General features: G+C 40.6%; 1 protein-coding gene across 2 annotated transcripts in view; it reads right to left on the reverse strand.

The window, feature by feature from the left end:
• Positions 1-209: 209 nt before the first annotated feature.
• The window catches only part of LOC128894230 (uncharacterized), a 44,933-nt gene continuing 27,291 nt past the window's right edge, over positions 210-17,851 (reverse strand). For both annotated transcript variants that reach the window (XM_054155839.1, XM_054155838.1), the window contains 2 exons: positions 12,430-13,050; positions 210-3,955 (listed from right to left, as the gene is read on the reverse strand). In XM_054155839.1, the coding sequence (XP_054011814.1) occupies positions 3,031-3,955; positions 12,430-13,050 (1,546 nt within the window). In that variant the 3' untranslated portion in view covers positions 210-3,030. The remainder of the gene's footprint in view (positions 3,956-12,429; positions 13,051-17,851) is intronic.

Below are 17,851 nucleotides of genomic sequence, written 5' to 3' on the forward strand. Positions count from 1 at the left end.
TGACTGCAAAAACGTTGTTCTTTTTGTAGGCGAGCACGGACCATGGAGAGTACAAGTTTTATGGTTCCTCGGCGCTACCTGACAAGGCACTTTGCACCGCGTCTAGCTTCGAGCGTACGTACGGGGTTTCCCCCCCCCCCCCCAGGGGTGACGTCGTTACCGGTTCCGTGCAAGGGCGGCTTGCTACGATATTGTAACGTATTTATATATATTTTATAAATTGTAAAAATATTAGGTTGTCCCATAAGTTCGTGCTGAAGACTGTGTCGAAATTTAATAAAAAACCACAGAATTTTTCTAGTAACGGTATAATGACTATGTGAGAGAGGTAAGAAACTATTGTGAAATGAAACAGATTATCTTTTCTTGTGACACTTAAGAGTATGTTTCACATATTAATTTGAGAAATAGAAGTATAAATGGCACGAACTTTTAGGACGACCTAATAATATTCAGATTACTAAGTAACACAAATTCAAAGTTTAAAATATTACAAATTTATAAGTATAACATAAAAGTAATGCGAGTAATCGTATGAAACTAAGTGAAAAATAAAAGTAATAATTAGAAAAAAAATAAAACACGACACACCACACGTAAACACGCTGCCACAGTATGTTACTGTGACGCTGCGCAATAAATTGAATCGACGCACAGTGGGATATTTAACCAATCTAGCTGGCCAAAAGTGCAGTTTTTGAAGTTTATAATACTTAAAAAGTAATGTCTTCTGGTAATGTCAAACAAATTTAGCGATCAAAAACAACCCATTTCGCAACTCTAACAACCGGGCTTTAAGAGCAAGTCACTCGTATCTGAATGTGTTTTTCACGTAAGCATCGTGCTTTCTTAAAATTGTATTTGCTGTATTTCAGAAGAGAACATTTTTGTTTGTGCGAATATTTGACCATAATGAGTTATGGATTGTGTTAAAGGTGGTAAGTATCTATTAATTTAACCGTTTTATTTTTTATTTGTATCTTTTAATTTATATAAAAAAGGCTTTAAAAATAGCCTTTTTACTCTTACTTTGATTTTAATTTTAAACAACAAGAAGGAGTTTAGTCTACTTCAGGGTTGGTCCCGGTAATTATTTTATCTCAAACATAAAACTTAGTGTTTATACTAACCTATTAGTGCAAAAAACAGCCGCGAAAAAGCGTGATTTTATTAAAAATTGGCTTAGTTATAAACTAGTGTAAAGTAACAGAAGGTAATGTGGGTATTTCACTAATCTAGTTGGCCAAACTAAGGAGTTTCCAGATTTGCATGAAATTTCGTATACAAGAGTTTTTGGAGTTGCTGATTACAAATTTGATATAAACAAGTTTCATGCTACAGTTTATTTAGTTTCCAATAAACTCTAATTCCTCAATAAAACTTGATAAACTTTTGCTTCTGTATCCTATCGAATTCATCATCAGACGATAATCTGCAGCTGTTGGATAAAAATGAAGTTTCGTCTGATGAGGACTGGTGACTCATTTACAGACATTAATATATATGTACATTTTTTAATTTTTTAATACCAAAATATATGTCTTTGTTTTTTATTAAATTTAATTTATATTGAGTTCTTGATTTTTTAAATATCAGATTTGTAATCTACGTCTCCAAAAACCCCTCTATACGAAATTTCATGCAAATCTACTAACTTCTCAGTATACAAGTCGGCCATATTAGATCCGCCATTTTGATTTTTTGTTCTTTTATATCAGATTCGTTATCTACGACTCCAAAAACCCTTGTATACGAAATTTCATATAAACCTGGGGACTCCTTTTCTTTTCGCCAGCTAGATTGGTGAAATATCCCATTGTGCGACGTGTGACGCTGCGCGTGGTGTCAGTTACTATTAGTACCATCTAGTGTACAATATACGAAACAGCGTCGTCGCCATGTTCTTGGTATGCACATTTGCGGACGCTGCTTTTGCCAAGTGACGCTACTGGTTGTACTTATACTGTGCCAGCACTGTTGCGTCGGTTAGGAAATAGGCGACGCGTGGTGCGCAAGTTGAATGCGCGGGAGACTACTCACAGTAGCGTATAACAAAGACGCGGGCGGGTCGCAAGGAAGACTAGTTATTATAGGTCGCATCACGCAGTCCTTATAATAGAAGTTTTTGTTTTGGGCTACAGTTTTCTTTTAGTCGCCGGAACATAAGCAATCTTTGCTCGAAAAATCGTTATTTCATCTTCGAATGGCTGCAATTTGGTTAAAAATTAATTTTTCAGAAAAACGACTATGACAAGGATTAGTCCTTGATTTCCTTTGCACTTTACGCATTGCTTTTGCTTTTGATTTTAGTTGAATATATTGGAAAATCATCTGGTACTGTAAATCGGTACGTTAACTCCTTGACCTACACGCTATTTCCCGATTCCTCAGACCATACTAAACAAAAAGATAGGAAGTTCGAACGAAGCACCACGAGTCGGACACGTGCTTATTGTTTATGAATTAAATTCCTTACCACGAGTCTCACTCGTGGTTGTAGGCCAATGGGTTAATTATAAGATCGGTACATCGATGGTCATATTATAATCCTTTACAAACATTTCCTTATATAAACGATACATCCAATTACTTTTGAATGATGTGTGTAAAAATGTTCTGAACTTTTCATAAGAGTTGGTCAAACTTTCGTAAGTTTAATCGCTTAAACAAAATCAAATCAAAACAAAATTATAAACAATGGCCTGTCACAGACTCTTTTAGGTGTAACAGGTCTTCCAGTGGTCGCGTGGACTACAGTTCGGTAGCGCTGCCTCACCAGAAAACACAAAATACTATAACGCATATATAGCGAACGAAGATTGTGGTCTATACACCTTAACGCGTGAGAAGTGATCACGCGTCCAACGTAGAGTTAGCAAGCAATACACAGCACCAAGGCAAACTCAAAGCTCCAGACGCAGTCAGATTATCCCTCCACGACCGAACAGACAACACAATTGACTTTTACTCGAGGTACCCAAATAAAATAGATACTTCGTTAGCAGGCCATGAGTAGGCCGGACATCTGTCCTATCTGACGCAATGACAATATTGTTTCATTCCGTGGTCGAGGCACTTAGCCCCGGAGGCGTATGGGTTGATTCTGCTCACTTCGTGATCGGAGACCGTGTAAGTCTCGTTCTCGTGGTATCTAACCGTCACCTCGAACTTGGCATCTCCAGGGGTGACTTGCAACATATAAAAGAACACTAAGTCCGTTGAATTAGCAAAGTCGATGGCACGGTCCACGTGATGAATCTTCTTTAGGCGTAATTTAGAGCAGAGACGGTGGCCTTTCTTGTCCTTGTACCCGGTTAGATGGCTCTCCGTGTGCTCGAGGAAGGCTTTCGCGCCGTTCTCGACGATTGGATCGCGTGGATCCGCTGGTTTGAACGCAGTGCAGGCACACCAATGAGAAGAAATCCCAGCGTCCGAACACCCTCTCTGAAGAGGCACGGGCCTGGGTCCCAAGAGGCTATGGCAGTCCGGACACGCAGACGACGGATTTGCCTTGCCACCCGACAGACCCACCACGTCGCGTAGCGTCTCGTAAAGGTCAAATGGCGAGGTGAGTCGACGAGCATTGGCGCGTAACGACGCATATGCGTCAGGGCGCTCCAGGCGAAACCATTCCGGTAGCCAAATGTAAATGAACGGAAGCCTTTCCTCGTACCAACCTACGAGCGTGTTCCTGATCGGACCCCAACGCATTCCGTGGTCGCTGAGAAACACGACCATCGAGTCGTTCAGCACACCCTCGCGTTCCAGGTATTTCAGTTTGCTCAGCAGCCGGCTATCCATCGACGACAAACCGTTCGCATTTTCGTGACTGATGCTAGTTGTCCAGAACAGGCCAAAGTACGGTAGCCCCAGGAAGCTGCGGGCAAACTCCAACGCGTAGTCCAGGATTCTGTCGAAGCTGGTTTCGGGACCGGTGCAGTACTTGAGGCCGAATCTGAAAGAGGCGACAGTTGTACTCTTGAATTTAAATATGTATTAATAGTACGGGAGGTAGTGTGAAAGGAAATTAAGTGAAGGGAAAGGAGGTGAACTGGCAAGGAAATGTTGAGAAATATCCAGGGAGTTTATCCAAGGGTCGGTACCTAAGCCAATGGGCCTCACCCTACTCCACCCGAAGGTGATGGGTTTGTAGAACGACAAACGACGCCTAATAACTGATTATTAGTACCAGTACCACTGGTAGGGGTTCTTACTCTAACGAACCCACACAGGCCGACCAGGAAAAAAAATGGAAAGACAAGCCCTCTCCATTATTACACTTCATCGAAGCAAGTACTTGAAAACCTTGTCTAACTCCAGTCTCCAGCAGTTGTAAGGAGTTCTGTTCTAGGGACCTCTTGTTCTGGGGAGGTCTAGCACCATCGACCACCCCAGGGGACGGACCCCCAGAATGGGAGGAGGAGAGGAGAGAATTCTGGGAAAGAAAGGAGTGGAATATAGGGAAGGTGGAGGAGTGGATGGATGAAGGACGGTTGAGAGGGGAAGAGCTGGTGAGAAGGGAGAAAGAGGTACAGAGCGAAGAAAGGTGGAGGAACATAGTGGAGTCAAAGTACAATAAATGCTATAAAATGATAAAAGAAGAGGGGGTGTCAAGGTACTTAACGAACAATTGGGAGGAAAGGAGGTGGCAGTTGGTGGCAGGATATAGGTTAGGGGGTAACATGAAAGGGGGAAGGTATTGGGAAGAGGAGGATAGAAGGAGATGCAGGGTTTTGTTGAGGAGGAATAGAGTCGTGGGAGCATATATGGGAGGAATGTATGGACTGATGTTCCGGATAGAACTCGAGTGTTGACAGAATTTAGGCTCCTTTGTAATCGTGTACTGTTAGGTCTTTAACCTTAGCAGCATTTATGGTTGGCCAACGGTTTCCAATAGTTGGGAATCAATTGCCATATAGTTAGTGTTTTTGCCTACAAATGCCCAAATAAGGGCCTACCTACGTTAAAAGGATTATGACAATTTTCCTACAAATACTCAATGTTGGGCTAACAATTACTATAGTTGGTTAATTAACAAGAAACTTGCAACAATAATACTACTTCGGACCAACCAAAGCACGCCAACGCTTTAACGTTGCCCTTAGACGTTGTGGAAATCTTGTTACAAACCTGTTACGAACCTGTTGTTACATTCTAAAATGAATTCTTTCTATTCTTATTTGTGAATAATACTCACGGTTTTCTGTCGTTGGGCCATAGTTGGCCCATTGAAGTTTTGTTATATACAGTATATTGAACTTTATTAATTGATTATTCATTAAATTTGTCGACTTTAATTTCAGAAAGCAAAACTGAAAACAAATGAAAAGCCTTGTTGCCGCCACAACGACGGACGAGTCTCTCGACTCTTGTTTCTTTTAATTTTTAATCGATGTGATGCTAAGAGGGCACCGTTGTCACCAGAAAGTTAATTTTTGTTATCCATTACTTTATTTTATGTTACGCATTGACATTTACAATAAAGCACAAATAATGATTGAAAATGATGTGCGTGAAGCCAGTCAAAGCCAGCGAATTACGAATATAATTCGCAACGCGAGTGTTTTATTTTTCGAGTTAAAGGTGAAATGACTGTTATATGTATATTATGTGCAGAATCTGCACTGCAGATGCATGGCGTCTTGCAGTCCGTTTGATGATCCGTTCTAATATAAAGCAGGTAAGTGGTCATTTAATATGGAAAGTGAAAGATCCGTTTGTACAACAGTAATGCGTATTGTTTTACTGCGTTCTATTTAATATACATTTTTAATTCATATGAATTTTTGTTCTTAACAACGACGGTTATAAAACAAAAAACTGATCGACGAAGGCGACGGTAGGAAGCGACAAGGCACTAATGCAGTTGAACGCGTGCATTTATCACGATTAGACGCGCTTCGTACATAATATTTGTTCTATTTTATTTTTACATAATGTACAAAGTAATTGAATTTGAAGCAACTCAAGATGGTGACAATGGAAGTGTTAGTGTTGTACGATCGGAGTGGCTTACGTCTTTAAAAAAAGAATGCATGTGGCCTCCATAGAAATTAATGGCAAAATTTAATAAAGCTTTAGAAGGGGGGATAATGCCCGTTAATGAACGTTACACATCCAAAAGTTGAATAAAAGACTAACATTACAAAATTTTAAATAAAATATTTTTCAAATATACAAATTGGTTTTTATTTTAATTTTATTATTCAATTAAGGTATAAATCTCATATATAAAAGAAATAATCTCCAAAAAACATTCTGAAAGCTGTTTTATTGAAGTGTAGTAGAGCCAATTGTCTGCCTACTGTTGGTTTATTGTACCTAATCAAGAGTTGGCCCTACGGAAAGAAATGTTCAGTTGGGCCTTTATATTGAAAGTAACGTGGGGCCTAGATTGGGTGTGATCGTTGGCTCAGTTGAAGAAAAGGACGACAATCCTAACCGTTGGCCAGCCGATATCACGTCAATAGCTCATCAAAATGCCAACAATAATTGCTACTAGGAATATTCTTCCTCGAGCGACGCGAAGAGCTGAACCGAGGGCCAACAATAGTTTATGACATGCTCGCGAAATATGTCGCTTTCGGTTTGTAGCTGATTGCCGTCAATATCAAGCCAAATGTGACCGTTTCATGCCATAAATTTGGAAAAACCCATGAGCGCGTTGGGCCTTCCGTGAGTCACCAGGCGACCACCTACCCCTAGTTTCGAGGCTGTGGGGGAAGACACCGCGACGGGGTTGAGCGTGGGGCGAAAAGCGCCCTAATTGGGTCTTGTTTCCAAAATCGGGGTCCAGTCGGCGCGCCCCTTGGCCGCCAAGGCGTGGCAACGAAGACGAGGAAGGGGCATTGCGAGGTGTCGTCGGTCGTTACTTCGCGAGACGAATTCAATTCTGGGCGGGACAATCGTCCGATAAGGGAATTCTCATCCGAATGAGAATCCCATGTTGCGAGTCTTTGGACATTTTGATTTTTATCCTTCGATTAATAAAGTCTGGTTTCTTGGTGTGAAGCGAGTGTGTAAAGTTTCTTTCAACACCCCATTTTATCCTGAACAGACTGGGGTAGAGAAAAAGGGTGGCAGGAGGTTGTGACGGAGGTGCTAGGGAAAGAGGGGGAGGGGGAGGTGTGGATGAGGAGAGTAGAAGAGATGAGAGCCAGGACGAGCGGCGGAAACTGAGGTCAGGAATGAGAGTGTGTGAAAAAAAATGGAAGGAGAAAATGGGTGAATCGAGTCTCTTTCTCTCTCAGGTGTGAGTGTGCGTGTGACGAGAAATTAGATGTAAGTTATAGAAGTAAGATTTACTAGGATCAACAGAAACAAGCGGAAGAAAACAACCAATGGAAAACCGGAGAGAAAGAAAGAGTTACTAGACGGGCTAAAAACAGATTAAAGATATAAAGGAGAATAGTAGTGGGACACGTGACTGCACCTCACCGTGTCGGAGCAAGGAATAAACAACAACCATCCTACATGGTTAAGGGCTCTACAGCTCCTGCAAACAGGATATGGTAGGGCCTAGGATGGGTGGTAACCGAGCCGTGAAAATCCTCCATCTTAAGAAAAGGAGCCGCGGAGCCATGCAAATGGTATATACCATTGGCTCCACGGAGGGACTGGGGACCCTCCTAACCGATGTAAATAACCTTCCGCAAGGAAAAGGGGAATTCAGAGAGATGAACCCAAGGGCGGGTGGTGACCGTGTCAAACAGATGGAATCAGCCGTGCCGTTCGGGGTTGTGAATCAGAAGAGGATAACAGAATAAAAAGAACGATACTAACAAAGTAGGCTCGCCAAAGTAGGAAGCGGCTGCGGAGAATATGGGCTGAAAAGGTCTAAGACTGGAATCCAATCGCAGAAATCACCCAACAAGGTGTAGCGAAGACTCCGTAGCAACTATCGGCCTAGGTAGGGATATCCGGGGTAGTAGAGTTTCCAAATACAGATAATCCGGAAATCCAAACCCCGACCATGGACGCCAGGCTATCGTCGGGAGGAGGAACCGAGAGGGATAGTCTTAACCAGGGGGGGGGGGCGCGCCCCCCCCCCCCCCCCCTGCCCCCCCCCCCCCCCCCCAGGGACGGGGGAAGAGGGACGGGGGGGAGTGATAGGGTATAAAATCAGGGAACGAGGGTGGAGGGTGGCAGACAACAGAGGGCACCAAATCCAACCCGTGTTACAGAACACGCAGGCTGAGCCCGGTTACTGCCTAACGGACCAGGAATAGATTGACAGGGGGTGTATAGGATTCACTGGAGGGCGGTGGTCTCCTGCGAAGAGGTTATCTCGTAGGAGACCGCAGGGCGGGATCAAGAGTTGACCAATTCCGTTCGAAGGAACCGGGGGCGGCGGCGACCTAGTAGAGGTCGCGCGGTCTGGCCTCCGGATTAATGATGGCAACTGGCGGCGGGGACGGTTGAAGACAACCTCCGCCGTCAGCTGATCACGGGACGGCAAGACGGCATACTAATTAAATATAAAAACCGATACCTATATATATCCTGAAAAATCCATTATTAATGTTTCCTATTTCCCATAAATATTTTAACAGAAACGTTTAAAAAATATTCGGATAATGTGAAATTTATGTTTAGAAGATGCGTATTGAATATTCGGGCAATGTTGAGTACATCTTGAAAATTAAGAGATTTAAAAAAAAATTAAATCTGTAACGTTGGTGTAGTTTTTAACGTATTCGTTTATTTTAAACAAGCTATGATTACACTTTTTTCGTTAATACTAGGGTCGCGGTTGTTCGCGGTACAGGCGAGGATTACGCACGTTTAGGATTCCACGCGGCCCGTAGGAAATTCAATTTTGCCCGATGCTGATGGAGAGGCGGTAAGAGGGGTTTTTGGTAGGAATCTCGTAGGGGTGTCGTCGGAGACGTCTTCCTCTAACGAGTCGGGAAACACTTGGCCGGTACCGGTCACCTTGCGGATCTCGGTTTCCTCAAGCTTGGGCGTTGGGATGGTTTTTGGAAGCTACGCAAGTCGTGGAGTGCCGAACACCTTATTCGTCATCTGCTCGTGACTTTGAAGCCTGACTCCTTTTCTCTCTCTTTGCCTTTCCTGGAAACGGTAGGCTGCTTTCTAGGGAAAGCACGGACCATGGGGAGATTCCTTTTTATGGGTTTTCCCCTCCGCGCGGTACCTAGCCGGACGCTCGGTACTGCGTCGCGTACAGGGTTTTTCCCCCAGGAGCGTCGTTGTCGCGGGTTCCTAAACGGGGCGCCACGTTACAATGATTTGTTCTTATTATTACACGTTACAAATCAAATTTTATATTGTGTCTCATTTATTCATAGATTTTACTTTTATTACTTCATTTCTTGTGATTGGATTCCATTAAAACAAGTTATTTTAATTTTGTTTACCTCGGTGGGAATTTGAATATCAGATGAATATGTATTCTATATTCGAGAAAAAATATATTGTTGCGAATATTAAATAAATATGTATTTTACATTTGGGAAAAAATATTCCATCCTAAATATTGAATAGATATTCATTTTATACTTAAAAAAAAAAAGTATTTTTTTCTAAATCTAGAATAAACGTGATATGTATATTTAAATATTAAAATGAGATTCAATCTCTTTTATTGGATGAATCTGTATTCAATATTTTGTGCTACTAGGGTATGTGAACCTGATATCCAACTGCTAAAAAATTAACTTTTTTTTTACGGAAAATGATAGTGTTTCATTTCGATTTTAGTATTAGGTTGTTACAATTTTTTTTCATTTATCGATTGATGAAACTACAAATGAGACATCGCCTAGTGTCCTCCGAATTATTTAATCAAATTTTGTTCATATGTAAAAAAGGGAATTTAGAACAATCTCTTCAAGTGAGAAGGCGCGACTCTCTTTCGTTTTCGAGAAATAAATTTCTAAAAATAGCTAAATTTCGATTGACGAGTGTCAACCGTATAAGAGTCGGATGTATCATAGAAACAGCGTGGCATAGTCGATAGAGTACCACTTTTCGAAGATGATCTTTTGCGCTGGAAGCAGTTCTATCCCGGTAGGAGTCACTTATTTTTTTTTTTTTACTTTTTCTTCCGTTTGTACCATGTTTTGTTATGGAAACTACATTTTTATATATTAAGATTATTTTTATACAATATTGTGCAATTTTTATGTTTTTTATCGCATTGAAAAAGAAGTCAGAAAAAAGAAAGAAAGAAAAGGAAAACAAAAGAAAAAAGAAAGAAGTTGTGCAATGTTTGTTTAATATAATTAAATTATTATTTACAAACTATAATGACATAAGCTTTTATAAAAGCTTGCAGAAACTCCTTTCACATCCTGACTTCTTTTTCAAAGCGACAAAAAACATAAAAATTGCACAATATTGTATACAAATAATCTTAATATATAAAAACGTAGTTTCCATAACAAAACATGGTACAAACGGAAGAAAAAGTAAAAAAAAATAAGTGACTCCTACCGGGATCGAACCGCTTCCAGCGCAAAGCTAGAGTTTCGAAGCGACGACGATAGTAGAAAGAAACAATTTGACGAAGAAGGAAGAGGGACTGAGAGTCCACGTTGGCAAATGTAAGGATACGGAATGCTAAGCGCGATTTCGACTTCAGTGAAATGGCAACAGTGTAGAGAGACACTATTGTGAGAACGGCAACATTGCAATTGTATCGAATTCACGTTGCAGTCGTCCTCAGTAAGCGCCATCTCCTATCGATTGTCTGAACTAAATTTGTGACGTAATGCTCTGCATTATCGTCAAAATGGCGGAACTCGTCTTTGGGAATGTTTTCACGATTTTTCGCTTTTTGTTCTTATATTAGCATATTTTGGGTTGAATGAGGGCTCATTCGAAAGATGAAGGTCCAACAAAGGATGCTCTGGTCATCATTTGAGTCACGAAGTCCATTTAGTAACCTAAAAATACTTCCATTCTACGTTTTGCTCGACTTTTGTTCAACTTTGGATGCTCATATTATTAAATATCAACACACTATCGTTCAATCATGACTAGAGCACCCTTCGTTGGACCTTCCTTTTTCGAATGAGCCCTCATTCAGTCCAAAATATGCTAATATAAGGACGAAAAGCGAAAAATCGCGAACCCCTTTTTAGGCCCACTTTTGCTGGTAATGTCATCTCGCTGCATTACCCGTGTCTATCCCCTTAAAGAAAAAGTTTCTCGTCCCTCCTGCAGAGGGTATTAGCGTAACATGTGAACAATATCACGTTTACTTCCTTATGTTTCTTTTACACCGTGCCATAACCACGTTGCGTGACCTGTGTGTGTTCTGGTGGCTCCCCTTGGCGGAGTTCTGTTGAATTAGCTACCGCGCCAAAATTCGATATTGTACAGCGGTGTAACTGAAGCAATGCACAAGATTGTTGTTCAGTAAAAGCATTGCTGATGTGTAAAACACTCGCTTTTTAAATAAACGTTATAATAAATAACGAATCACAAAATTTGGTATTTGGCACGTGGTTATGGCACGATCACGGTGCCATAACTTTCTTACGGCGTGGACACGGTGTAAAAGAAACATAAAGAAGTAAACGTGATATTGTTCACATATTACACTAATACCCTCTGCAGGAGGGACAAGTAACTTTTTCTTGAAAATCACAGGAGTAGGGATAGAGTCGGTCCACCTTTTCCCTGTGGGTCGGGGAACAGAATACACCCACAGTAATCCCTGCTTGTCGTAACAGGCGACTAAAAGGGACAGGCGAGACCGCGGGCTGCGGCATCCGCGGTCAGGTGGGGAGGTATTCACTCCCCACCGGAGATGGCACTCCTCCCTTCGTTGGGGGGGGGGGGGGGGGAGAGGTGCGGAGGGGCACCGGTAGCGTTTGTAAGAGATCCCGGTGCCCCTCCCCAATGCGCCGTGGCCGGCCACCGTGAGGTTTTAGTGGGTATTTCCCTTGATATCAAATCAAGGGGCGAGTCCCACACTACCCCCTCCTTATGAGGGGGCGTGCGTAAACGCATTTCCTCACGTAAAAAAAAAAAAAAAAAAAGAGTCGGTCCACCTATCTTTTTTACACCGTGACCTAGTTCGATAAGTAATGATAAAAGGAAATGAAATGTAAGCGGAGCGGAGGTCCGCATGTACTCCGCAAAGAGGATAAAATATAACTAACTAATACGGGAGGTAGTGACACTTTTTTTTTACATCATTAGTACAAAGCTGATTATTTTTGTATTTTATTGTTTGTCTTGGCCCTGTGCCGTCCCGTATTTTTCTTTCCATCTTTCAATAGTATATACTTACTAGGTCTTCCCTTTTTAGGGAAAAGTTAACAATTTCGGTATTAACCAAAACTGAAGAATTCTTCTTCGAACAAGTGCATTGGTTAGTGTAGTGGCTTCACTTGCAAACTTTGCACGCGTATAGAATATTGAATATTAAGTAATAACGGGAACTATATGTTTTCGTACCTCTTCTTCACCTTGAGCAGCTTCTCGCAGGCCAGTATGTACGGCCGCAGGTAGTAGTCAGTTGGCGGATCCATGAAACCGACTTTGAGATAGTTGAAGGTGCTCAGAGTGGTCTCGTCCTCGCCATAGGCCGTGACGTATCCGGCGTTGCGAAAGTTATGCCAAAGAAAGGGGCACTGGTCAAGTTTGTAGGGAACGGTTGGCTTGCATATCGCGTAGGCCTCGGTTTGATTTTGACCGGTCAGTATCGCCATCAGATTCGGGAAGGTATTGTCCGCCATTTTGTTGTATCCGTCCAAGCGAACCCAGCCAGTCTCGCGCAGATATTTATCGGCAGATGGCGCGCTACGCAGAAAATTCAGTCGACTGACACTGTCGATACCGAGCAAGAGAACGCTGAGCTTGCGCGAAAGTTGGATGGGCGGCGTTGGTTGGCTATCGTTGCGACGCCAGCGTTCGCGGACCTTGTCGGTACTTAGGACCGGGTGAACGTTCTTGTAGATGGGTTTCCCGCTGGCGGAAGACGCTTGATTCTTTGTTTTAGAGTTGCAAGTGACCAACGCTGCTTCAATGTTACCGGGAACGATCGTCTGACCGTCAAATTTTTGGCATTCCTTCACCCTGCAACAAAAATGCAACTAATTCGATGGTGTTAAGAGTGCGCAGGAGCCAGAGTCAAACTTCGAGTTGACTTCAGCGACAGTTGCGGAAAAATTGGGAACTCCGGGACAAGGACAGAGAGGACGATACAACAATTGCAGAAGAGACGAAGACAGGGCGATTAGGCTAGCACATTGAGCTCTATCCTAACTGGAGTGTGAACTGTGAGAGAGAAGCCGGTCCTAGAGAGATGCAAGATGAGTGATTCCGGTGGTACTATCCTATAGCAAATTTATGTGTGGAGGGAGAACAGACTCCTCTTTGTTTAAACTTCGCGGCACTAGGAATTATTTACAGATTAATTATGTACAGATTTGAACTTTATTTCCTTTTTATTTATATATAAAACGATAGAAACATTAATAATAATGACATAATAATGGAATAGTATACGTAATTTACATACCGTAATTTAGATCATATAAATATATACAATTTGGTATAGAGTTAAATTTGATTATTTGTCACACAATTCAATTTATATTGTATTTATCCAATTTTATGCGGAAAAGAATCTGAAAGTAACTCACTCGACAATGCTCAGCGATGCTCGGGTAGGTTATGTTACGGCGTACGTTTGTTCCCCCTCTACAAATAAATTTGCTATAGGATAATACCGGAACCACCCATGTTGCATTTCTCTTCTTCTTCTACTTCTTCCTACAGGAGTTCACACTCCAGTTAGGATAGAGCTCAATGGGCTAGCATGATTGTGTTCAATTTTATTGAATCAAAGAATGTAACACCCCCTTCAAACGTAACATTCCAGTTACCCTCGGAACTCATCAGAGTAGTGCCCCGATCGCGCTAGAGCGGAGCCGTAGCCACCTCCGCTACAACGCAACCCCCACCAGCGAGTCACCCCCTCCCTCGCGCCCCACCCCACGTGACTACCCCCACCCGGCGCAGCGCGTGGGCCCAGGCCCAAATGGGTATAGAAAGGGCTGCGTTCCCAGAAATTGGCAGAATTCTTCGAATTCCTAAGAACTGGCTACCTGCTCTGGACTGCTCCCTTGTGTGGACAAACCTAGACGTTGCCAGCCCGAGTGCTCCGAGACTAGCTCCCTTGTGTGGACAAGAATCGGACCGAGGGCAGCTCAAACCTTCGACCTTCGATATATACATGGACTCCTCAAGCCTACTCTTTATACACTGAGCAGAGGGTAACCAACATCTTCATACCAAAAGTGAGACATGACGGTAATGCGCATGCGTCAAATTCGAGAACTATAGCAAAAATTCCATCTAGATGATAGGCTAACTTCAGCTTTGACCAATGGTCGAAGAGTAGTTCGGCAAACCGTCAAAAATTTCAATTCGCGCCTTTCCCCACTGCTATCGCCCATTGACTGTAGCGCTTGCGCACAACTGCTTACTCGTAACTTTGGCATGGAAGATATTAGTTACGGACTACACTATAGCTTGAGCGATTCATGTATGGTCGAAGGTTCAACATAGAGAATAGAAGGAAGTCCGCGCCGCGGTTTAACTACGCACCCGACAAAGATCGTGGAAATTATTGTACAAGTTTAAAGGTGTTATATTTTGTTAGAAATACACGTTGTTCAGTAAAGGTTTCAAGTGCTCTCAATTCAAAGAAACCTTCAAGTGATATCCCATTACTTAACCAACCACGTTACAAGAAGCAATATTTTCTAATAATTCTGGTTTTAATATATCCGTTACACTTTGGCGGGTACGATTCCAAGGCCTGATGTTGGAAAAAGTATATGCAAACAAATTTCTTCTATAAGAAAAAAAGAAACGCACTTTTATTGTTTATGATGTTTTAAGGCTGAAATTGCAAAATCAGGTCTTGGAGTCAAGTCTTACTCAGCACACAGGGATCACATGCACCCTAATGACAGAAACCGTTATAATAAATAAACTATTATATATTTTAACTTGATTTTATTTTTAATTTCTTAAAAGTTTAGTTTTTAAAGTAGGGTAGAGTATATAAATAAAAAATATAGTAAAGTATGGTAACAAAATTAAAACAGCAATCAAAAATAAGAAAAAGGTTGATTTTATAAAAAATGTATAACTTTTTTATTTATACATCTAAGGCCTCAAAATTTAGTTCTGTTTTCCGCTGATGTAGCACCGCGAGAAAAAAAATATTAATTCAGTGTCCATTGAAAGAAGGTATTTATTCTGAGAACTGAATACAGTAAATTTGTGATAAAGCGAACTTCATGTTACCTTCAAAATACAATAAAAAGTTGATATTTGTAATGAAAATATTATTTTTTTCATCAGAATATCATTGAAAAACATAAAAAACAATTAAAAAAACAGCATGACAACCAATTTGACTCCAAATCGTCGCAACAATCAACAAAAATCTTGTAAAGTGATGTGAATCTGGCACCTGACTTTTCAAAAGTTATTTTTTTTTATAGACAATGATAGTATTTCGTTTGTACTTGATTGTTCCACCAATAGTATCGTTTGTACCTTCATCAATTAATAATTTACAAAAATTCGAAAAATGGTCAGCACCCGATATTGAGATTTTTGAAATCTGTTTTTTCCCTCTTCTTTAGAATCGTTTGTACCCGTTTGTACCGCTTTTCGTTTCGTTTGTACCAAAATAGTTTAAATTTTACAAGCAATTGTTTATACGCGTAAGAGAGAAGTTCTTCAATTTTCAAGATTTCTAAAATCTGTTTCTTCCCTATTCTTTAGAATCGTTTGTACCCGTTAGTATCGCTTTTCGTTTCGTTTGAACCCGTTAGTATCGCTTTTCGTTTCGTTTGTACCTCAATAGTTTACATTATACAGCAAATTGTTGATACGCGTAAAAGAGAAGTTCGTCAATTTTCAAGATTTTTAAAATCAATTTTTTGCCGATTCTTTAGAATCGTTTGTACCCGTTTGTACCGATTTTCGTTTCGTTTGTACCTCAATACTACCTGTCTCCAATGCAGAAAAATTAGTCAATAGCATGCCGAGATGTTACTAAGCTATAATTGCAAATGAAGGAGAGTGAACCCACTATTAAGTAAGAGCGTATTAGCTTTTTAAATACACTTTCGATCTACATCACTTTTTTGATAAAAAAGATATTTTTTTCCAGAAATATCGCGTCTACGCTCTGGTATTACAGACTGTACTTAAAATTTATGAAATATGGTTGTGGGGTTCATATGATCCCTGCATGTCGAGTAAGGGTTAAGTTTGCACTGCTAATTAGTATTCTGCAAATCGCGTCTCAATATTCAGTATAATGTCAGTTTGTAATCATTTCCGATTATTTCAGGTCGTAGTAGCGTATTCGTGCCAGCGACAAGTCGAAGTAGAAGCAGATTAACGCTTTTAGTCTAATAATAAGTGTTAATGTGCACGACGCTTGAATAACGATCATACAATGCTCATGCTTGAGAGACATTTGTAGCATCTGCAGCGGTGAAAAAGTGTTGGATAAATTTTTTCTGTGAAATAGTTTCAAGGAGCAACTCTTTTTTTAATAGCTGTAGAAAATTTAAAAGTCTCAAACGAATTGACAATGACACTTTAAAAAGTCCGTATGAAAATTAATTAACTGACAAGGGATATCATTCAATTGTTACACGTAGATTATTAATGAAACTTGGCACACAGGTAGAACATTGAAAAATGTTAGACGCACATCTTTTTGTGTTGGCTGATATTCATGTTTAACCCTTTGTGGTCGTATATCTACTCTCAGCCACCAAAGTTTTTTTATCGTACCGATCGTATGTCTGCTCTTAGCCAACACAGCAAAGAACCATACTAATCTTTCCAGGCTTTCCAGCCCAAAGGCGACACTGTATAACACAATGAAAAATTCGGTGCTTTCCAACTATGCACAGCTAAAATGCTGTGTTCAACAGTGCAAACGTTCAGACCCTAATGACAACTCATGTAAACTGACTGCTCCGCACTTTGGCGGTGAAATGAAGAAGGTAAATAGTGTATCAACCACAAACTGAGACTGTTTAGACATTTGCCTAGATGTCCGTGGCCTGGAAGTCAAATGCTTGGTGTGGCCAGGCAAGGTCAAGGTTTTGATGAATAAGAATTATTTTAAAATGTAAAATAATGAAAATGTACTCATATTGTCAGCGATTTAAACTGACAAATTATCTGAAAGCCTGTGATAAGAGGGGTATCTGCGTCAATGAATGTCCTTAGAAATATTTTAAAACACAATAAAATGAAAATGTACTCATATTGTCAAAGTTTTAAATTGACAAATTATGTGAAAGTCTGCGAGAGAGAAAGTATGGGAATTGATGATCTGAAAATGCTTTGCCTGGCCATGCCAAGCATTTGACTTTCTGCAATGCATTGTGTGTACTTATGAAGATTCTAAGGACTGAAACTGATATTGCAATACGATTAATTGTGCATTACAAATAGTGGATTCCTTTTTTCATTTCTCGCTTTATCTTTAACATTCGAATTTCTTGCAACAAGACTTTCTGTCACGCGTTCTGCGTACTTCTGAACTTTATTCTAATACAATAACTTATGCGTTACAAATAGTTGATTTTTTTTTCTTTTCTCACTTCATCTTTAACATTTAAATTTCTTGCAGTAAGACATCTTGCCATGCGTTCTGTATACTTTTGGAAACTTAAAGAACTGAAGCTGGTCTCTTTCCTATATCTGGCTTCAGACACATTATGTATATTGTAGACTCTATGCTTACTATAATAAAAGACAAATGTATTTTTATTTTAAGCTCTACATTAATTTGCAAGTAAAATAAGGTTTGTATGTGTTATTTACA

The sequence above is a fragment of the Hylaeus anthracinus genome, unplaced genomic scaffold, assembly GCF_026225885.1.
Source record: "Hylaeus anthracinus isolate JK02 unplaced genomic scaffold, UHH_iyHylAnth1.0_haploid 3, whole genome shotgun sequence".
Classification (NCBI taxonomy): domain Eukaryota; kingdom Metazoa; phylum Arthropoda; class Insecta; order Hymenoptera; family Colletidae; genus Hylaeus; species Hylaeus anthracinus.